This window comes from Nerophis ophidion, linkage group LG08, assembly GCF_033978795.1.
Source record: "Nerophis ophidion isolate RoL-2023_Sa linkage group LG08, RoL_Noph_v1.0, whole genome shotgun sequence".
In the NCBI taxonomy this organism is placed as follows: Eukaryota; Metazoa; Chordata; class Actinopteri; order Syngnathiformes; family Syngnathidae; genus Nerophis; species Nerophis ophidion.
Window position 1 is genome coordinate 61,602,960 of NC_084618.1, and position 16,640 is coordinate 61,619,599.

The 16,640-nt window shown below is 42.4% G+C and overlaps 1 protein-coding gene across 3 annotated transcripts in view; it reads right to left on the minus strand.

Moving 5' to 3' along the window:
- rhbdl1 (rhomboid, veinlet-like 1 (Drosophila)) overlaps window positions 1-16,640 on the minus strand; it is a 144,523-nt gene that overhangs the window by 70,389 nt on the left and 57,494 nt on the right. For all 3 annotated transcript variants that reach the window (XM_061909262.1, XM_061909261.1, XM_061909263.1), the window contains one exon: window positions 10,167-10,325. In XM_061909262.1, the coding sequence (XP_061765246.1) occupies window positions 10,167-10,325 (159 nt within the window). The remainder of the gene's footprint in view (window positions 1-10,166; window positions 10,326-16,640) is intronic.

Genomic DNA, 16,640 nt, shown 5'->3' on the forward strand with positions numbered 1-16,640 from the left:
TGAAAAAAGGTTGAGAACCACTGTACTACAGTATGTCTCTATATACATATTTAATTATTTTTCTAAACTAGTTTTGGCCAAAGGGGGGCGCATCTCAATTTCTTCCACACACTTGTTATTACATATGTTGGCCAGAGTGGCAGCACTTCGAATTTTTACAAACACTTGTTATTTCATATGTTGGCCAGAAGGGGAGCACTTTTAAAACGGACAAACAGTAAATATTAAAAGTCCCTCATTTTGGGACACCCCTAATTTTGATGGTTTTCACCACCAGGGGTGCAAATGAGATCTCTATTTTTTTTTTTTTGTAATGTGCTTAAGGCCGAAAAGACAAACAAGTCACGGACCACAGATGGCCCCTGTGCCACACTTTGGGCAAGACAGCTGTAGAAGCTAACTGTTAATGGCCACTATAGTTTTAGTACCATAGTGTATTTGTTCATCTTACAGTAAAATATGGGACGCGGGTTATTTTACGTCAGCACCAAAAGTTGGAAAATCAGCTGTTCACCTGGCGGGTTTTTTCAGTGATTAATAGGAATTTCCTTTTTTAGCTGCTTTCTTGTTTTATTATATATTGCTGCGTTTGCGCCTGTCAATGTTTACTATAGAATGCATATTAAATCAACAAAAAATCCTGACTTTGGATCAATGTTCTCAGACTCTAGTGTTTGACTCTCTATTAGATGCAATGGTTTTCCTTATTGGGACCATGATTTCGGTACTAACTCATATGGACGGTACTTTTCCTTGTTGTCAGACATAGCACGCACACGCATGGACACACAGAGAGAGCGGGAGACAGAGAGCGCTGTAGACACGGAGCAGACAAAGCTTCCGTCAGTGTAGCAGATAAATTAAACCGATTAATTACTTTGTAATTTGGCCAATGGCTTTTTAAATTTTACATTTGGATCAATCCAGGTACCTGTGTACCGATACACTCACATTGTTTAAAAAAAAAAAAATGTTATATCACTTTTTCCTTTGATGACTGTTGGTGAAGATGGGCGATAAGCAGAGAAAAAAATAAGGGGAGAGCATCCCACGTTCTATGTGTTAATATTTTAATATTATGTATAACCAACTTTTTTAACCTGTTGGCAATGTTCTTTGGGGGATATTAATAAAACACCTTCGGTTTGTTTTAAATGAGTAGTGTGGTATTTGAAAAAATTGTAACATGTTTTTGCCATTGTCAGCGGATATCCCTAAACATGGAAGAGGTTTACCTTAAGACCTCTGCCCTAGTCTGCCATTTTTATTTTCCTGAACGCAATTGTATTCCAAACAAAAACTTTTTCACAGTTTGTATTAACCAGCACACGTCACTACAGACTCCCAGCCTCAGTAAGAAGTCCCTGTTTAACGTTTGTGTTTTATGACAGAGTACATACTTGGACTATCTGACGCGGGACCAAACGGGAATTGCACCCAGACATGGAAGCACAGACCCTGGCTAAGGCTAAAATACGCCCTCGGTCGGAAGACAATATTAAAGTTAAAGTACCAATGATTGTCACGCACACACTAGGTGTGGCGAAATTATTCTCTGCATTTAAACCCATCACCCTTGATCAACAATTTACCCCAAAATACAGTGAATTGCTGAGACTGCTCCCACAACTTATTGTGACAGTGGATATAATGAAGTGGTAAGTTGAACAGGAGTTCAACAAATATAATAATATGTTAGCCATATAGCATTGTTAGCTTGTAGCTTTTGTTAGCTTGTAATGTAGATGCGATATAAACAGGCTACTTATAATACAATATTCCTGCATGAATGTACACATTCACTTAGAATAGGGACATAGACATCATAATAATATGTAGCCTTTATATTTAAAGCTTTATGGATTAAAACGTTACTTTCGTAAAGCCTTTATTCTTTCCGCTCTGATGTTTTGTCTCTATCCTCTTGTTTTGGGGCGGATTGGCTCATACATGCTCATGCATATAAAAAATCCTCCACCGTTGTTGTTTAATGAAAATAGTTTTTAATAAAAAGTAGGACATAGTTGTAATTTATATTTGTCAGTAGACTCGATATAGATCCGCTAAAAATTATAACATGGCTGACGGGGTGGAGATGCAGTGGAAGGGGGCTTGGACTTGAGAAAGACTTTGGCATGAAAATAAGACCGCCGACAAAACGCATTTTGAAAAGACGGCCAGAAAGTGGCCTAAAGGTGGTTTGTAAAACCTATGCAAAATTTGGACCAAAGTACCCCCATTGCATATTAAGTAGAAAACAAGAATGTATTTTAAAAGTAAAACAACATAATAATATTTACCTTTTGTCATCTTTTTTTTTATCAAGATTCTAGCACACACAATTTTCTTTGGAAAAACAGTCTAGTTTGTTAAGAACAACGTTTGGCCGTATAATAACCAAGAAAGTCGGGGTAGCATTTTGGCAAAAAAAATGCTGTTAAAACCGAAACGTAGATAACGTTGGGTATGTCTTCTAAAGGGACAATACTGTAGAAACAAACTTCAATATAGAGTAGTCCATGTACAGCTTGAATTGCAGCATAGCTTTACTATACATTGAAAAAGTGTCATTCAAGCACCAGTATAATGGAAGGACAAGTTGCCTCTATATTGAAGCTATTATCATATATATCTGATTTATGACACCAAAAGAATTCCAAAGTCTGCGATATATAGATCAAATTAGTATCAATCTTCTGGACATTCCCGAGCCATTTTGAGAGTTAATAAGCAAGCTAGTCACGTGATCCGTGACGTGAAGGTTAGGAAGCACAGATCCCTTCCCCATCAACAACAATGATAATCAAGCATACATTGTGACAGCCAGAAAATATTACTCTCAGAAAAATTATGATCCAGATCCTTACAGTGTATATTTGTGTCTGAACACAAGGAGGATGAGCTATAGGTTTGAGAAGTCAAGTGCTAAACGGATGCAGCTTGATTGATACTATAGTCATCAGCAGCATTTGTAGGTGCTAAACATACAAAATAAACTATAAGAAACCAAACACTTACTGTTATATTTCCACTCTCGCTGGGAAACCAACCGATGCGACGCTCGCATATAATCTCGTTTAGATGAAGATTCAATCCCAATACTCACAAAGGGTTAAAAAAAAGTTGCCGCAACTAGCATCTTTTTCGCCATATCGGCAGATGTCAAAGTCGACCAGCCTGTCGGTCCACGCCCACATTTGTCTACTAACAAGTGACGGATGCATGAATTATGATCTCGAATTTACTTTTAGCAAGTTTGAGCCAAAAGCAGACGCAGCCGTCGGCTCAGTGTGTCAATAATATCCGCATAAGCTGATAGCATTAGCCCATTGGTATCGATGCACCGCTAAAATAGGCCGTCTGAATTCGCACTTATAACAATATAACTCATATTTGGTTAATATTCAGGTCACAACATGTAAATGGAATATTGTTGACTGTTACTGAATGTTTTTTAGAGCAGTGGTTCTCAACCTTTAATTCAAGTACCCCCTAATCAGAGCAAAGTATTTTTGGTTGAAAAAAAGAGATAAAGAAGTAAAATACAGCACTATGTCATCAGTTTCTAATTTATTGAATTGTATGACGGTGCAAAATATTGCTTATTTGTGGTGGTCTTTCTTAAACTCTTTGGAAAAAAAGATATAAAAATAACTAAAAACTTGTTGAAAAATAAACATGTGATCCAATTATAAATAAAGATTTCTCACATAGAAGTAATCATCAACTTAAAGTGCCGTCTTTGGGGATTGTAATAGAGATCCATCTGGATTCATGAACTTACTTCTAAACATTTCTTTACAGAAAAAGACATCTTTAACATCAATATTTGTGGAACATGTCCACAAAATATCTAGCTGTCAACACTAAATATTGCATTGTTGCATTTCTTTTCACAGTTTATGAACTTACAATCATATTTTGTTTAAGTATTATTCAATAAATATATGTATAAAGGATTTTGAATTGTTGCTATTTTTAGAATATTTTTTAAAAATCTCACATACCCCTTGAAATACCTTCAAGTACCCCCAGGGGTACGCATACCGCCATTTGAGAACTACTGTTTTAGAGGGTATAATGGGTCCAACAGAGGACCTTCGATCTGTTGCCTCAATTGTTTGCTATTTATCTACAATTTCAAATGTATAAAAAAGCCAAACAAATGTGACCTTGTCTTACATAAAGATTGTGAATGATAAACAGCACATCGCTTTTAAATTGTTGTGTGTATCCAGAAATGCAGAAGTGTTACTATGTAGAATCAACGGAAATTGCAGAAGATATTTGGAACTGGCCGACTGAATTTGTGGCATTTTGTGATATTTAGACAGTATTTTCACATACTTTGTGGATTGTAAATACAACTATATATAGATTAATGGATACAATGAAACAAGCATATAATATCAACTTGTTTTTCCACTCTACTGGTATTTTAAGATACTGTGTCTTGCCTCTATTCAAGTGTGGCGGTGATAGCACTGTGGTGTGGGGTTGCATGAGTGCAGACCCGGATTTCTTCCCTTGTGAAATTGGAATAAGGAGACCCTACACACTTCCAAGATGATACATGCTGAAGGTGACGGATGGGATGAAGTATTACTCCTCCAGACCTGAACCAGTAGTTGAGGACCTATGGAGCATAGTCAAGCGGAATAAATGTGGAAGGGAGCCATGTCTCTACCATCCACAAGCTCACTGGTGAGTTCCATGCATGTTCAAGAGGATTAAGGCAGAGCGAGATAACAATGGTAATCACATTTTGGACATGTGTTGCCAACTATTCAGACAAGAGCTGACCTTTTTTCACAAATCAATACTGCTATACAGATTATAAACTGACTACTCTATAGTATACTCAAGTGTATTTTCTAAAGATGTCTGATAATGGCTTTTTTGCCGATATCCGATATACCGATGTCCAACTCTTAATTACCTATACCGATATCAACCGATATATACAGTCGTGGAATTAACACATTATTGTGCCTAATTGTGTTGTTATACCCCGCTGGATGCATTAAAAAATGTAACAAGGTTTTCCATAATAAATCAACTAAAGTTATGGGAAAAAAATCCAACATGGCACTTCCATATTTATTATTGAAGTCACAAAGTGCATTATTTTATTTAACATGCTTCAAAACAGCAGCTTGGAATTTGGGACATGCTCTCCCTGAGTGAGCATGAGGAGGTTGAGGCGGGCGGGGTTGGGTGGTTAGGGTGTTGGGGGGTTTATAGTAGCATCCCGGAAGAGTTAGTGCTGCAAGGGGTTCTGGGTATTTGTTCTGTTGTGTTTGTGTTTTGTTACGTTGCAGATGTTCTCTCGAAATGTGTTTGTCATTCTTGTTTGGTGTGGGTTCACAGTGTGGCGCATATTTGTAACAGTGTTAAAGTTGTTTAAAAGGACACTCTCAGTGTGACCTGTATGGCTGTTGATCAAGTATGCCTTGCATTCACTTGTGTGTTTGAAAAGCCGTAGATATTATGTGACTGGGCCGGCACGCAAAGGCAGTGCCTTTAAGGTTTTTTGGCGCTCTGTACTTCTCCCTACATCCATGTACACAGCGGCGTTTCAAAAAGTCATAAATTTTACTTTTTGAAACCGATACCGATAACTAAAATACCAATACCGATCATTTCCAATATTACATTTTAAAGCATTTTTTTTGGGACTTATCGGACATCTCTAGTATTTTCCCTTGTGATATGCTGTGTAATCCAAAATTAAGTAACCCTGCAAAAATTCCTAAAGGATCTAACACATGAGTGGCGTCAACAAGTCTGGCTTAACAAAAAAAATAACAAAGCTGACTGACACTGCCTGAGAGATATTGATTTGACACTATGTGTATTACTGGTGTCATCATCGCCTGTCACGTGTCGCACACACATACACAAACACTTGACTTCAAACAAAGGGCAGTGCTCGCTAAATGACATCAATAAAAGACACCGGCGCTAATAAAAGGCTGTCATTTGTCACAGATTAGGGAGTGGTACTTATAAATGTGTCTGGAAAGTGACTGATGGAGGCAGAGAAGAACCAGGAATGGATATAAGAGGACAAGAGAGAAAGAGAGAGACAGAGAGAGAGAGAGAGAGAGAGAGAAGGGCACTGCTGATTGTTTGCTGATGACCTGCTTGGAAATGTTACAGTATTATAATGACCTCACACGTTGTCTGCAAAGTCAAGGTATTGTCACAGCAGCATTTTAATCTGCTTTCAATTTATTATCAAATTTGAAGTCACTTTGCAAGTCAGTAGGCATAACAAGGGAATTGAGTGACTACATTAACTGGATAAATACATCCACTCAAATGTTATTCCACAATGAATGTATTAGTTATCAGAGTTGGTCATCTTACATTTAAAAAAAGTAATTAGGTATAGATACAAATTCTTTCTCCCAAAAGGTAATTGATTTAGTAACTCTTTTACCTAATTTTCATTTCGCTATTTTATACGCTAGCATGTTTGATTACATCTTCAACGTCAAATATGTTTATATTAACTGATTGAAGAATAAAAACACTCTATACATAATTTTACAACACTTGTTACTTATCTGAACTCTTAGATTGAGGTGTGCCATATAATATGCATAGAAATAAAAATGTATAAAAATAAATCCGTAAAGTAACATAATTAAAATGAGGTAAAAAAGACACAAAAGAGCATTTAGGCCTACAATCAGTGAAATTAAAAAAATACAAGTAAAATAAGTCAAATAAAGTATCCTTCATCCAAATTTGATCAAACATCATACAATTTATCTTAACTAGATTACCTATTTCTTAAATTGAATTTAACCTTAAGTAGGACTTCACACACAATAGTCAATAATTACAAACCAGAAAAGTAGTATAGTCTTATGAATAATACACAAACATTCTTCTCAAACTAGTTTATCATCACGTCAGCTTCACCAGTTCTCAAAGTTTATGTGTTCACAGAGAAACTTAAAAACATTTTTTAAATGCTACACCTCTGGTTAAGCAGGTAAGTATGTGATTTGAGAAACGGACTTACGATACATGCGCGTGGGCACTGACGCCATTTTTACCAACACCGATAGTTATAGAATATTGGATTGTTCTGCAAAAGTAGAGATCAATCTTAATCATGTGACAACAAAATGTTATCTCACCACTTAGCGTGAATGTCCCAATTAACGCCTCTATTCAATTAACTACAGAATCACCTATAATTGCAGAGTACATGGTCTAAAAACACCTGGAGGCGGGACTCTGAGGCGGAGCTGAAGAGGTTGGGAACCAGCTGGGGAGAGGCAGAAAGGACAGCCCAAAACCGTGCTGCATGGAGAGGAGTCATTGATGGCCTATGCTCCATTGGGAGCGATGGGCCTAAGTAAGTAAGTATGGTCTACAAAAGCAATTAACCACTGAGACCCTTTAAATAGCACAGGCCTACAAATCATTGGCTTTAACAGCTGTGGCTGTAAGCAACCCTCTAAAATGAGGTTTTATATTTTGCACAAAAAGTAATAGCTGTGTACAACGCTGGCCGCGCTGCTACTTGCTCAGCAGTTTGCTCCTTACCGCTTTTACAACATTGATTATGTCGCTGCTGTGTTGTGCAGTATACTAATTGAATTAGTATAAGTAGCATTTATTCATTATTTAATTGAATACCCTATTGACCATGTGGGCAAAGAGAGCAATATTTATTTATCATACACTCCAAGCGACTAATAAAACATTTAAATACGAATGTGTTGAATTTCACAAACAACAACCACTTTCCAATTAACGTTCCATATTCTATTATTAGCAGGCCTATATTGCATATATTTACATCATATTGCAAGATGCTCGCTACATTTATATGCATTCTCTTGTACAGTGGGGCAAAAAAGTGTTTAGTCAGCCACCGATGGTGCAAGTTCTCCCACTTAAAATGATGACAGAGGTCTGTAATTTTCATCATAGGTACACTTCAACTGTGAGAGAGACAGAATGTGAAAAAAAAATCCATGAATTCCCATTGTAGGAATTTTAAAGAATTTATTTGTAAATTATGGTGGAAAATAAGAATTTGGTCAACCATTCAAAGCTTTCACTGATGGAAGGAGGTTTTGGCTCAAAATCTCACAATACATGGCCCCATTCATTCTTTCCTTAACACGGATCAATCGTCCTGTCCCCTTAGCGGAAAAACAGCCCCAAAGCATGATGTTTCCACCCCCATGCTTCACAGTACGTATGGTGTTCTTGGGATGCAACTCAGTATTCTTCTTCCTCCAAACACGACGAGTTGAGTTAATACCAAAAAGTTCTATTTTGGTTTCATCTGACCACATGACAGTCGCCCAATCCTCTGCTGTATCATCCATGTATCCATTTTGGTATAAACTCAACTCGTCGTGTTTGGAGGAAGAAGAATACTGAGTTGCATCCCAAGAACACCATACGTACTGTGAAGCATGGGGGTGGAAACATCATGCTTTGGGGCTGTTTTTCTGCTATGGGGACAGGACGATTGATCCGTGTTAAGGAAAGAATGAATGGGGCCATGTATCGTGAGATTTTGAGCCAAAACCTCCTTCCATCAGTGAGAGTTTTGAATGGTTGACCAAATACCGTATTATTTATTTTTTCGGGGGGGGGGGGGTTTGGCCAGGTTTCACCCCCCCGCTGGACTGTGGAGAAGACTGCGACTTATAGTCCGAAAAATACGGTACTTATTTTCCACCATAATTTACAAATAAATTATTTAAAATTCCTACAATGTGAATTCCTGGATTTTTTTTCACATTCTGTCTCTCACAGTTGAAGTGTACCTATGATGAAAGTTACAGACCTTTGTCATCATTTTAAGTGGGAGAACTTGCACAATCGGTGGCTGACTAAATACTTTTTTGCCCCACTGTATACATCAGACTAATTCTCACTTATGTGAGGCAGAGAGGTGGCAAATTAGCTTTGATTAGCACTTTCTACCATCAGAGGCAGCCTACTGTAATCAAAAGTAATCTGCATTAGGCTGACATGCGCTTGGATAAGTGTCTCAGTGTCTCTTTTCTTTTGTTGTAACTAACACCTTGCACCCAAAAAGTATTGGACTATAAGCTTTGTGCTGTTTAGGACAGGGGTGTCTAACTCATTTTAGATCGGGGGCCACATGGAGAGAAAACTACTCCAAAGTGGGCTGGACTGGTAAAACCACGGCACAATAACTTAAAAATAAAGACAACTTCAGATTGTTTTCTTTGTTTAAAAGTGAGTACAAGCACATTCTGAAAATTTACAAATCATAATGTTAATTTTTTTTTTTTTTTACACTTACGTCTTGCGTTTAATAGTATTCTATCTTTGTCGTTATTTACATTTTCTGAATAAACTATGTGAAAACTATTGTTCGTCAATCAACTCATTGGTGGTAATTTTCCATCTATCAAGATAAAAAAAAATATCAAAATCAAATTACAGGATGTTATTCATGTAGTTTGATCATTTCCCTCGACTGACATATGCAGCATCATCTACAAAGATACAAAGAATTGCTATTGCGACATCCAGTGGACACATTTAGAACAGCAGTTTCTTTCATTAAAACATTTCAGGTTATTTTTTCATACTTAGCAAACTCATCCCGCGGGCCAGATAAAACCTGTTAGCGGGCCTGACCCAGCCCTCGGGCCATACGTTTGGCACCCCTGGTGTAGGAAGTTGATGTGGGGGTTGCCGTGGCAATTACAGATTTACTTTCCAATTGTCCTACTTCAAGATAACCTCATAACATATTGTACCTGCATTTTTATGAGAGGAAACCACAAATTGTTGCCGATTGTTGCGCAGACTTCATTTTTAATTATGATGCGCACTCTTGCCAGACTACTCTACTCTCTAAAAAGGTGTTGCGAGGTTAACTATCCACATTTACCCACACGTTAAGGAAACAGCGCAGATTGATCCTCCCTTTTGCAGGACGACGACCTGAACAGACCAGTCAATTTTCGCTACGCCGCAGCTCACCGCCTCCGTCTGAATCAATTCCCTAACCTTTCTGAGATCTGACAAGACTTCGTGTGTGTGTGTGTGTGTGTGTGTGTGTGTGCGTGTGTCTACAACGCCAGGAATGGAAACGTTTAACAGCCTGTACATTGCAAGGTGGATGCGTGGTGGTGGTTTGTACTCACCAGCTCTATGAGCTCCTGGTAGCACACTTGGCCCTCCTCATTGCTCTGCACCAGCGCTAACAGCATGTCAAGTTTGGAGGGGTCCAGCTGCAGCTCATGGTGCTCCACCAGGCTGGTGAAGTTCTCCACTGCGATGTAACCGGTGTTCTCTGGATCCAGCTAAAACACACACACATTGTGAAATGATTAGGGTGGAGGCTACGGAGAAAACAAAGTAAAAGCTTACGCTTGAACATTTTTATCATGAATTGCATGTGTATAATGAATGGTCTATCTACCTCTGCATTAAATTTAAGTTAAAGTTAAAGTATCTATGATAGTCACACACACACACTAGGTGTGGTGAAATGGGTCCTCTGCATCTGACCCATTCCCTTGTTCACCCTCTGGGAGATGAGGGGAGCAGTGGGCAGCAGCGGTGGCTGAGCCCGGGAATCATTTTTGGTGATTTACCCCCAATTCCATCCCTTCATGCTGAGTGCTAAGCAGGGAGGTAATGGATCCCATTTTTCTAGTCTTTGGTATGACTCACCCAGGGTTTGAAGTCACAACCTAAAATGTTGGTTGTACTACTCAGCTGTTGGTGTTACACTTGCCGTACTGTTGCTTACAATAAACTCATCAGCGATAAAAATGCTAAGTGACGATTTGCTCCTTAACATTATAACAACATTGGATCGGTTGCTGCCGAGTATGATTGTTAACAAATGACAATGTTGAATTGTGCAGGTGTGAACGTTTAAGATCTGCAAAAGCAACTAATTAAGAATTTCCAGATCACATAAAAACATGTTTTAATTAACAGTTTATCAAGCCACAAAAAGCAGCGTCCAGTCAATCAGTCAGTGCACTTCCTGTAATAACCACTCACTCACTCACTCACTGAGACCCACGGCCCCGTGGGTTATTACCGCTGCGCCCTCCAACTAATTGATTTAAGTGGGCGAGTGTCCTGACAGTGGCTGAGAGAGGTTGTCAAAAAATAGCGCCCATCTAAAAATAGCTTGGAAGGTATATGGCGTGGATATTCAACTAAATGGTTTTGGGTGCCACATTTAGAGAAAGCCAAGGACAAGGGGGCCGGACTTCTTATTTTGTATGTTCTGGAGAACCAGCGTCCTCTACAGTAGACATTTGATTTTGGTGTAATTATTTTGTCAGTTACAGGAGTGTTGTACTGCTTTTAAGGTCCTTCTACAAAATCAAGCATGTGATTTGAACTTAATGAAAAAGACTGAAAATAAGCTGGGGGTCTGGGGGCTGCAGGTCAAGCCAGGCCAGGTCGGTGCCCTGGTGTGGGGAGAAGGAGGGCAACCCTTGGGTTAGCCTACTCTTTACAGTATTTACAACCTGACTGGTGTTCACTTCACAGCAACAGATGTTTCATCTAGTTATTTACATTATTCACACATTACTTTGGTTCATTCACACATTACTGACATGATTTGTTTGTGGTGAGCCCCAAGATGCGGAGAGGCAGGCGTAGCGCAGAAAAACACGACTTAAAAGTCAAAACCTTTAACTTTAACCTGCTCAGTGGCCTTGTGGTTAGAGTGTCCGCCCTGAGATCAGTAGGTTGGGGGTTCATACCCCGGGTCATATCAAAGACCATAAAAATGGGACCCATTACCATCGTGCTTGGCACTCAGCATCAAGGGTTAGAATTGGGGGTTTAATCACTACAAGGATTCACGAACGTGGCCACCGCTGCTGCTCACTGATCTCCTCACCTTACAGGTAATGGAGCAAGGGGATGGGTCAAATGCGGAGAGTAATTTCACCACACCTAGTGTGTGTCTGACTATCAGTGGTACTTTTACTTTAAATGAAAATGCAGGGAAAAAAGGAGACAGCAAACAGGATACCAGGAAACAAATCAATTGAGCCCCGACTGGAGGGTGAGGCAGGCATAAATAGCAGCCAGCTGATTGACAACAGGTGTGGCCAGGCTGCCAATCATCAGCAGGTGAGGGGAAACAGCACTCGGGGAACCAAGCAGGAACTGGAACCAAAACAAGAGCGCTGGCAGGAAACAAACACCAACCAAAGAAACACAACCCAACGTGAATGTGACAGATCGTCACAATTAATTTGACATTTTTGCTTTGATGACTCTCACATGAGCCTTCCTGGCAAATTTCTGAGAAGCTTGCACTTTCCTTTTTGTTTCTGCTTCAGTGGATTTTGCCTTCGATTTTATAGCCAATTTCTGTCTATTCGACTCCCTCTCCACTTCGAACTGCTTGAAATGCAAAAATCATAAAGAATACAAACAATGTTTATTCTATTAGTTAACTTATTTTATGTGAATAGCCATTTGTGATTTATAGCATGAAATAAATATATTGCAGTCATGTTGTTTATGTTTAAATATTATTCAACTATTCAATGTAAACAGTAGAAACATTGAACTAAATTTCAGCTATTGTATATGTGTCCATAGGTACAGTATGCTTGATTTTTTTTGCAGGGACCATATTATTTGACATTTTCCTGTACATCTGCGATAATTTAAAAAAATATGTATTTTTAAAAAATATGTTTGAAAAAAAACATATTTTCACTTTCTCCTCTCTGAGCTGCAACCTTATCGTGTTAGAGGAGTTTGCATGTCCCAATGATCCTAGGAGCTATGTTGTCCGGGGGCATAAAGCCCCCTGGTAGGGTCTCCCAAGGCAAACAGGTTTTAGGTGAGGGATCAGACAAAGAGCAGCTCGAAGACCTTTATGAAGATGAAAAACCATGGACCCAGATTTCCCTCGCCCGGACGCGGGTCACCGGGGCCCCCCTCTGGAGCCAGGCCCGGAGGTGGGGCACGATGGCGAGCGCCTGGTGGCCGGGCCTGTTCCCATGGGGCCCGGCCGGGCACAGCCCGAAGAGGCAACGTGGGTCACCCCTCCAATGGGCTCACCAGCCATAGCAGGGGCCATAGAGGTCGGGTGCATTGTGAGCTGGGCGACAGCCGAAGGCAGGGCACTTGGCGGTCCGATCCTCGGCTACAGAAGCTAGCTCTTGGGACGTGGAACGTCACGTCACTGGGGGGGAAAGAGCCTGAACTAGTGCGCGAAGTCGAGAAATTCCGGCTGGATATAGTCGGACTCACTTCGACGCACAGCAAGGGCTCTGGAACCACTTCTCTCGAGAGGGATTGGACCCTCTTCCACTCTGGCGTTGCCGGCAGTGAGAGGCGACGGGCTGGGGTGGCAATTCTTGTTTCCCCCCGGCTCAAAGCCTGTACGTTGGAGTTCAACCCGGTGGACGAAAGGGTAGCCTCCCTCCGCTTTCGGGTGGGGGGACGGGTCCTGACTGTTGTTTGTGCTTACGCACCAAACAGCAGTTCAGAGTACCCACCCTTTTTGGGGACACTCGAGGGAGTACTGGAAAGTGCTCCCCCGGGTGATTCCCTTGTCCTACTGGGAGACTTCAACGCTCACGTTGGCAACGACAGTGAAACCTGGAGAGGCGTGATTGGGAAGAATGGCCGCCCGGATCTGAACCCGAGTGGTGTTTTGTTATTGGACTTTTGTGCTCGTCACAGTTTGTCGATAACAAACACCATGTTCAAACATAAGGGTGTCCATATGTGTACATGGCACCAGGACACCCTAGGCCGCAGTTCCATGATCGACTTTGTAGTTGTGTCATCGGATTTGCGGCCTCATGTTTTGGACACTCGGGTGAAGAGAGGGGCGGAGCTTTCTACCGATCACCACCTGGTGGTGAGTTGGCTGCGATGGTGGGGGAGGATGCCGGACAGACCTGGGAGGCCCAAACGCATTGTGAGGGTCTGCTGGGAACGTCTGGCAGAGTCTCCTGTCAGACAAAGTTTCAATTCCCACCTCCGGAAGAACTTTGAACATGTCACGAGGGAGGTGCTGGACATTGAGTCCGAGTGGACCATGTTCCGCACCTCTATTGTCGAGGCGGCAGATCGGAGCTGTGGCCGCAAGGTAGTTGGTGCCTGTCGGGGCGGCAATCCTAAAACCCCTTGGTGGACACCAGCGGTGAGGGATGCCGTCAAGCTGAAGAAGGAGTCCTATCGGGTCCTTTTGGCTCATAGGACTCCGGAGGCAGTGGACAGGTACCGACAGGCCAAGCGGTGTGCAGCTTCAGCGGTCGCGGAGGCAAAAACTCGGACATGGGAAGAGTTCGGGGAAGCCATGGAAAACGACTTCCGGACGGCTTCGAAGCGATTCTGGACCACCGTCCGCCGCCTCAGGAAGGGGAAGCAGTGCACTATCAACAGCGTGTATGGTGCGGATGGTGTTCTGCTGACCTCGACTGCGGATGTTGTGGATAGGTGGAAGGAATACTTCGAAGACCTCCTCAATCCCACCAACACGTCTTCCTATGAGGAAGCAGTGCCTGGAGAATCTGTGGTGGACTCTCCTATTTCTGGGGCTGAGGTCGCTGAGGTAGTTAAAAAGCTCCTCGGTGGCAAGGCCCCAGGGGTGGACGAGATCCGCCCGGAGTTCCTTAAGGCTCTGGATGCTGTGGGGCTGTCTTGGTTGACAAGACTTTGCAGCATCGCGTGGACATCGGGGGCGGTACCTCTGGATTGGCAGACCGGGGTGGTGGTTCCTCTCTTTAAGAAGGGGGACCGGAGGGTGTGTTCCAACTATCGTGGGATCACACTCCTCAGCCTTCCCGGTAAGGTTTATTCAGGTGTACTGGAGAGGAGGCTACGTCGGATAGTCGAACCTCGGATTCAGGAGGAACAGTGTGGTTTTCGTCCTGGTCGTGGACTGCGGACCAGCTCTATACTCTCGGCAGGGTTCTTGAGGGTGCATGGGAGTTTGCCCAACCAGTCTACATGTGCTTTGTGGACTTGGAGAAGGCATTCGACCGTGTCCCTCGGGAAGTCCTGTGGGGAGTGCTCAGAGAGTATGGGGTATCGGACTGTCTTATTGTGGCGGTCCGTTCCCTGTACGATCAGTGCCAGAGCTTGGTTCGCATTGCCGGCAGTAAGTCGAACACATTTCCAGTGAGGGTTGGACTCCGCCAAGGCTGTCCTTTGTCACCGATTCTGTTCATAACTTTTATGGACAGAATTTCTAGGCGTAGTCAAGGCGTTGAGGGGTTCCGGTTTGGTGACCGCAGGATTAGGTCTCTGCTTTTTGCAGATGATGTGGTCCTGATGGCTTCATCTGACCGGGATCTTCAGCTCTCGCTGGATCGGTTCGCAGCCGAGTGTGAAGCGACCGGAATGAGAATCAGCAGCTCCAAGTCCGAGTCCATGGTTCTCGCCCGGAAAAGGGTGGGGTGCCATCTCCGGGTTGGGGAGGAGACCCTGCCCCAAGTGGAGGAGTTCAAGTACCTAGGAGTCTTGTTCACGAGTGAGGGAAGAATGGATCGTGAGATCGAAAGGCGGATCGGTGCGGCGTCTTCAGTAATGCGGACGTTGTACCGTTCCGTTGTGGTGAAGAAGGAGCTGAGCCGGAAGGCAAAGCTCTCAATTTACCGGTCGATCTACGTTCCCATCCTCACCTATGGTCATGAGCTTTGGGTCATGACCGAAAGGATAAGATCAAGGGTACAAGCGGCCAAAATGAGTTTCCTCCGCCGGGTGGCGGGGCTCTCCCTTAGAGATAGGTTGAGAAGCTCTGCCATCCGGGAGGAACTCAAAGTAAAGCCGCTGCTCCTCCACATCGAGAGGAGCCAGATGAGGTGGTTCGGGCATCTGGTCAGGATGCCACCCGAACGCCTCCCTAGGGAGGTGTTTAGGGCACGTCCAACCGGTAGGAGGCCACGGGGAAGACCCAGGACACGTTGGGAAGACTATGTCTCCCGGCTGGCCTGGGAACGCCTCGGGATCCCCCGGGAAGAGCTAGACGAAGTGGCTGGGGAGAGGGAAGTCTGGGTTTCCCTGCTTAGGCTGTTGCCCCCGCGACCCGACCTCGGATAAGCGGAAGATGATGGATGGATGGAAAAACATATTTAAACCAATAGGTTTAAATATGTTACAAGGATCCTCAACCTTTTTGACCACAGGGCCCAATGTTTTTTTTTTTTACCACAGAGGGCCCACTCAAATATTATCACTGAATTAATAATCTTACTCTTGATTTTGGTTGTTGTCAATAATTATATAATTACATTATGAAATATATCATACATCATGAAAATATGATTTATTTACTTAGGCTTAGGTCAAGCTGATCAGAAAAATAAGAATGGACTCATAAATAACTGACAAAATATACATTTACATACAATAATGTCGTACTGAAATAAATATACTAAATTCATAATAAGGGACGGCGTGGCGCAGTGGAAGAGTGGCCATGCGCAACCCGAGGGTCACTGGTTCAAATCCCACCTAGAACCAACCTCGTCACGTCCGTTGTGTCCTGAGCAAGACACTTCACCCTTGCTCCTGATGGGTGCTGGTTGGCGCCTTGCATGGCAGCTCCCTCCATCAGTGTGTGAATGTGTGTGTGAATGGGTAAATGTGGAAGTAGTGTCAAAGCGCTT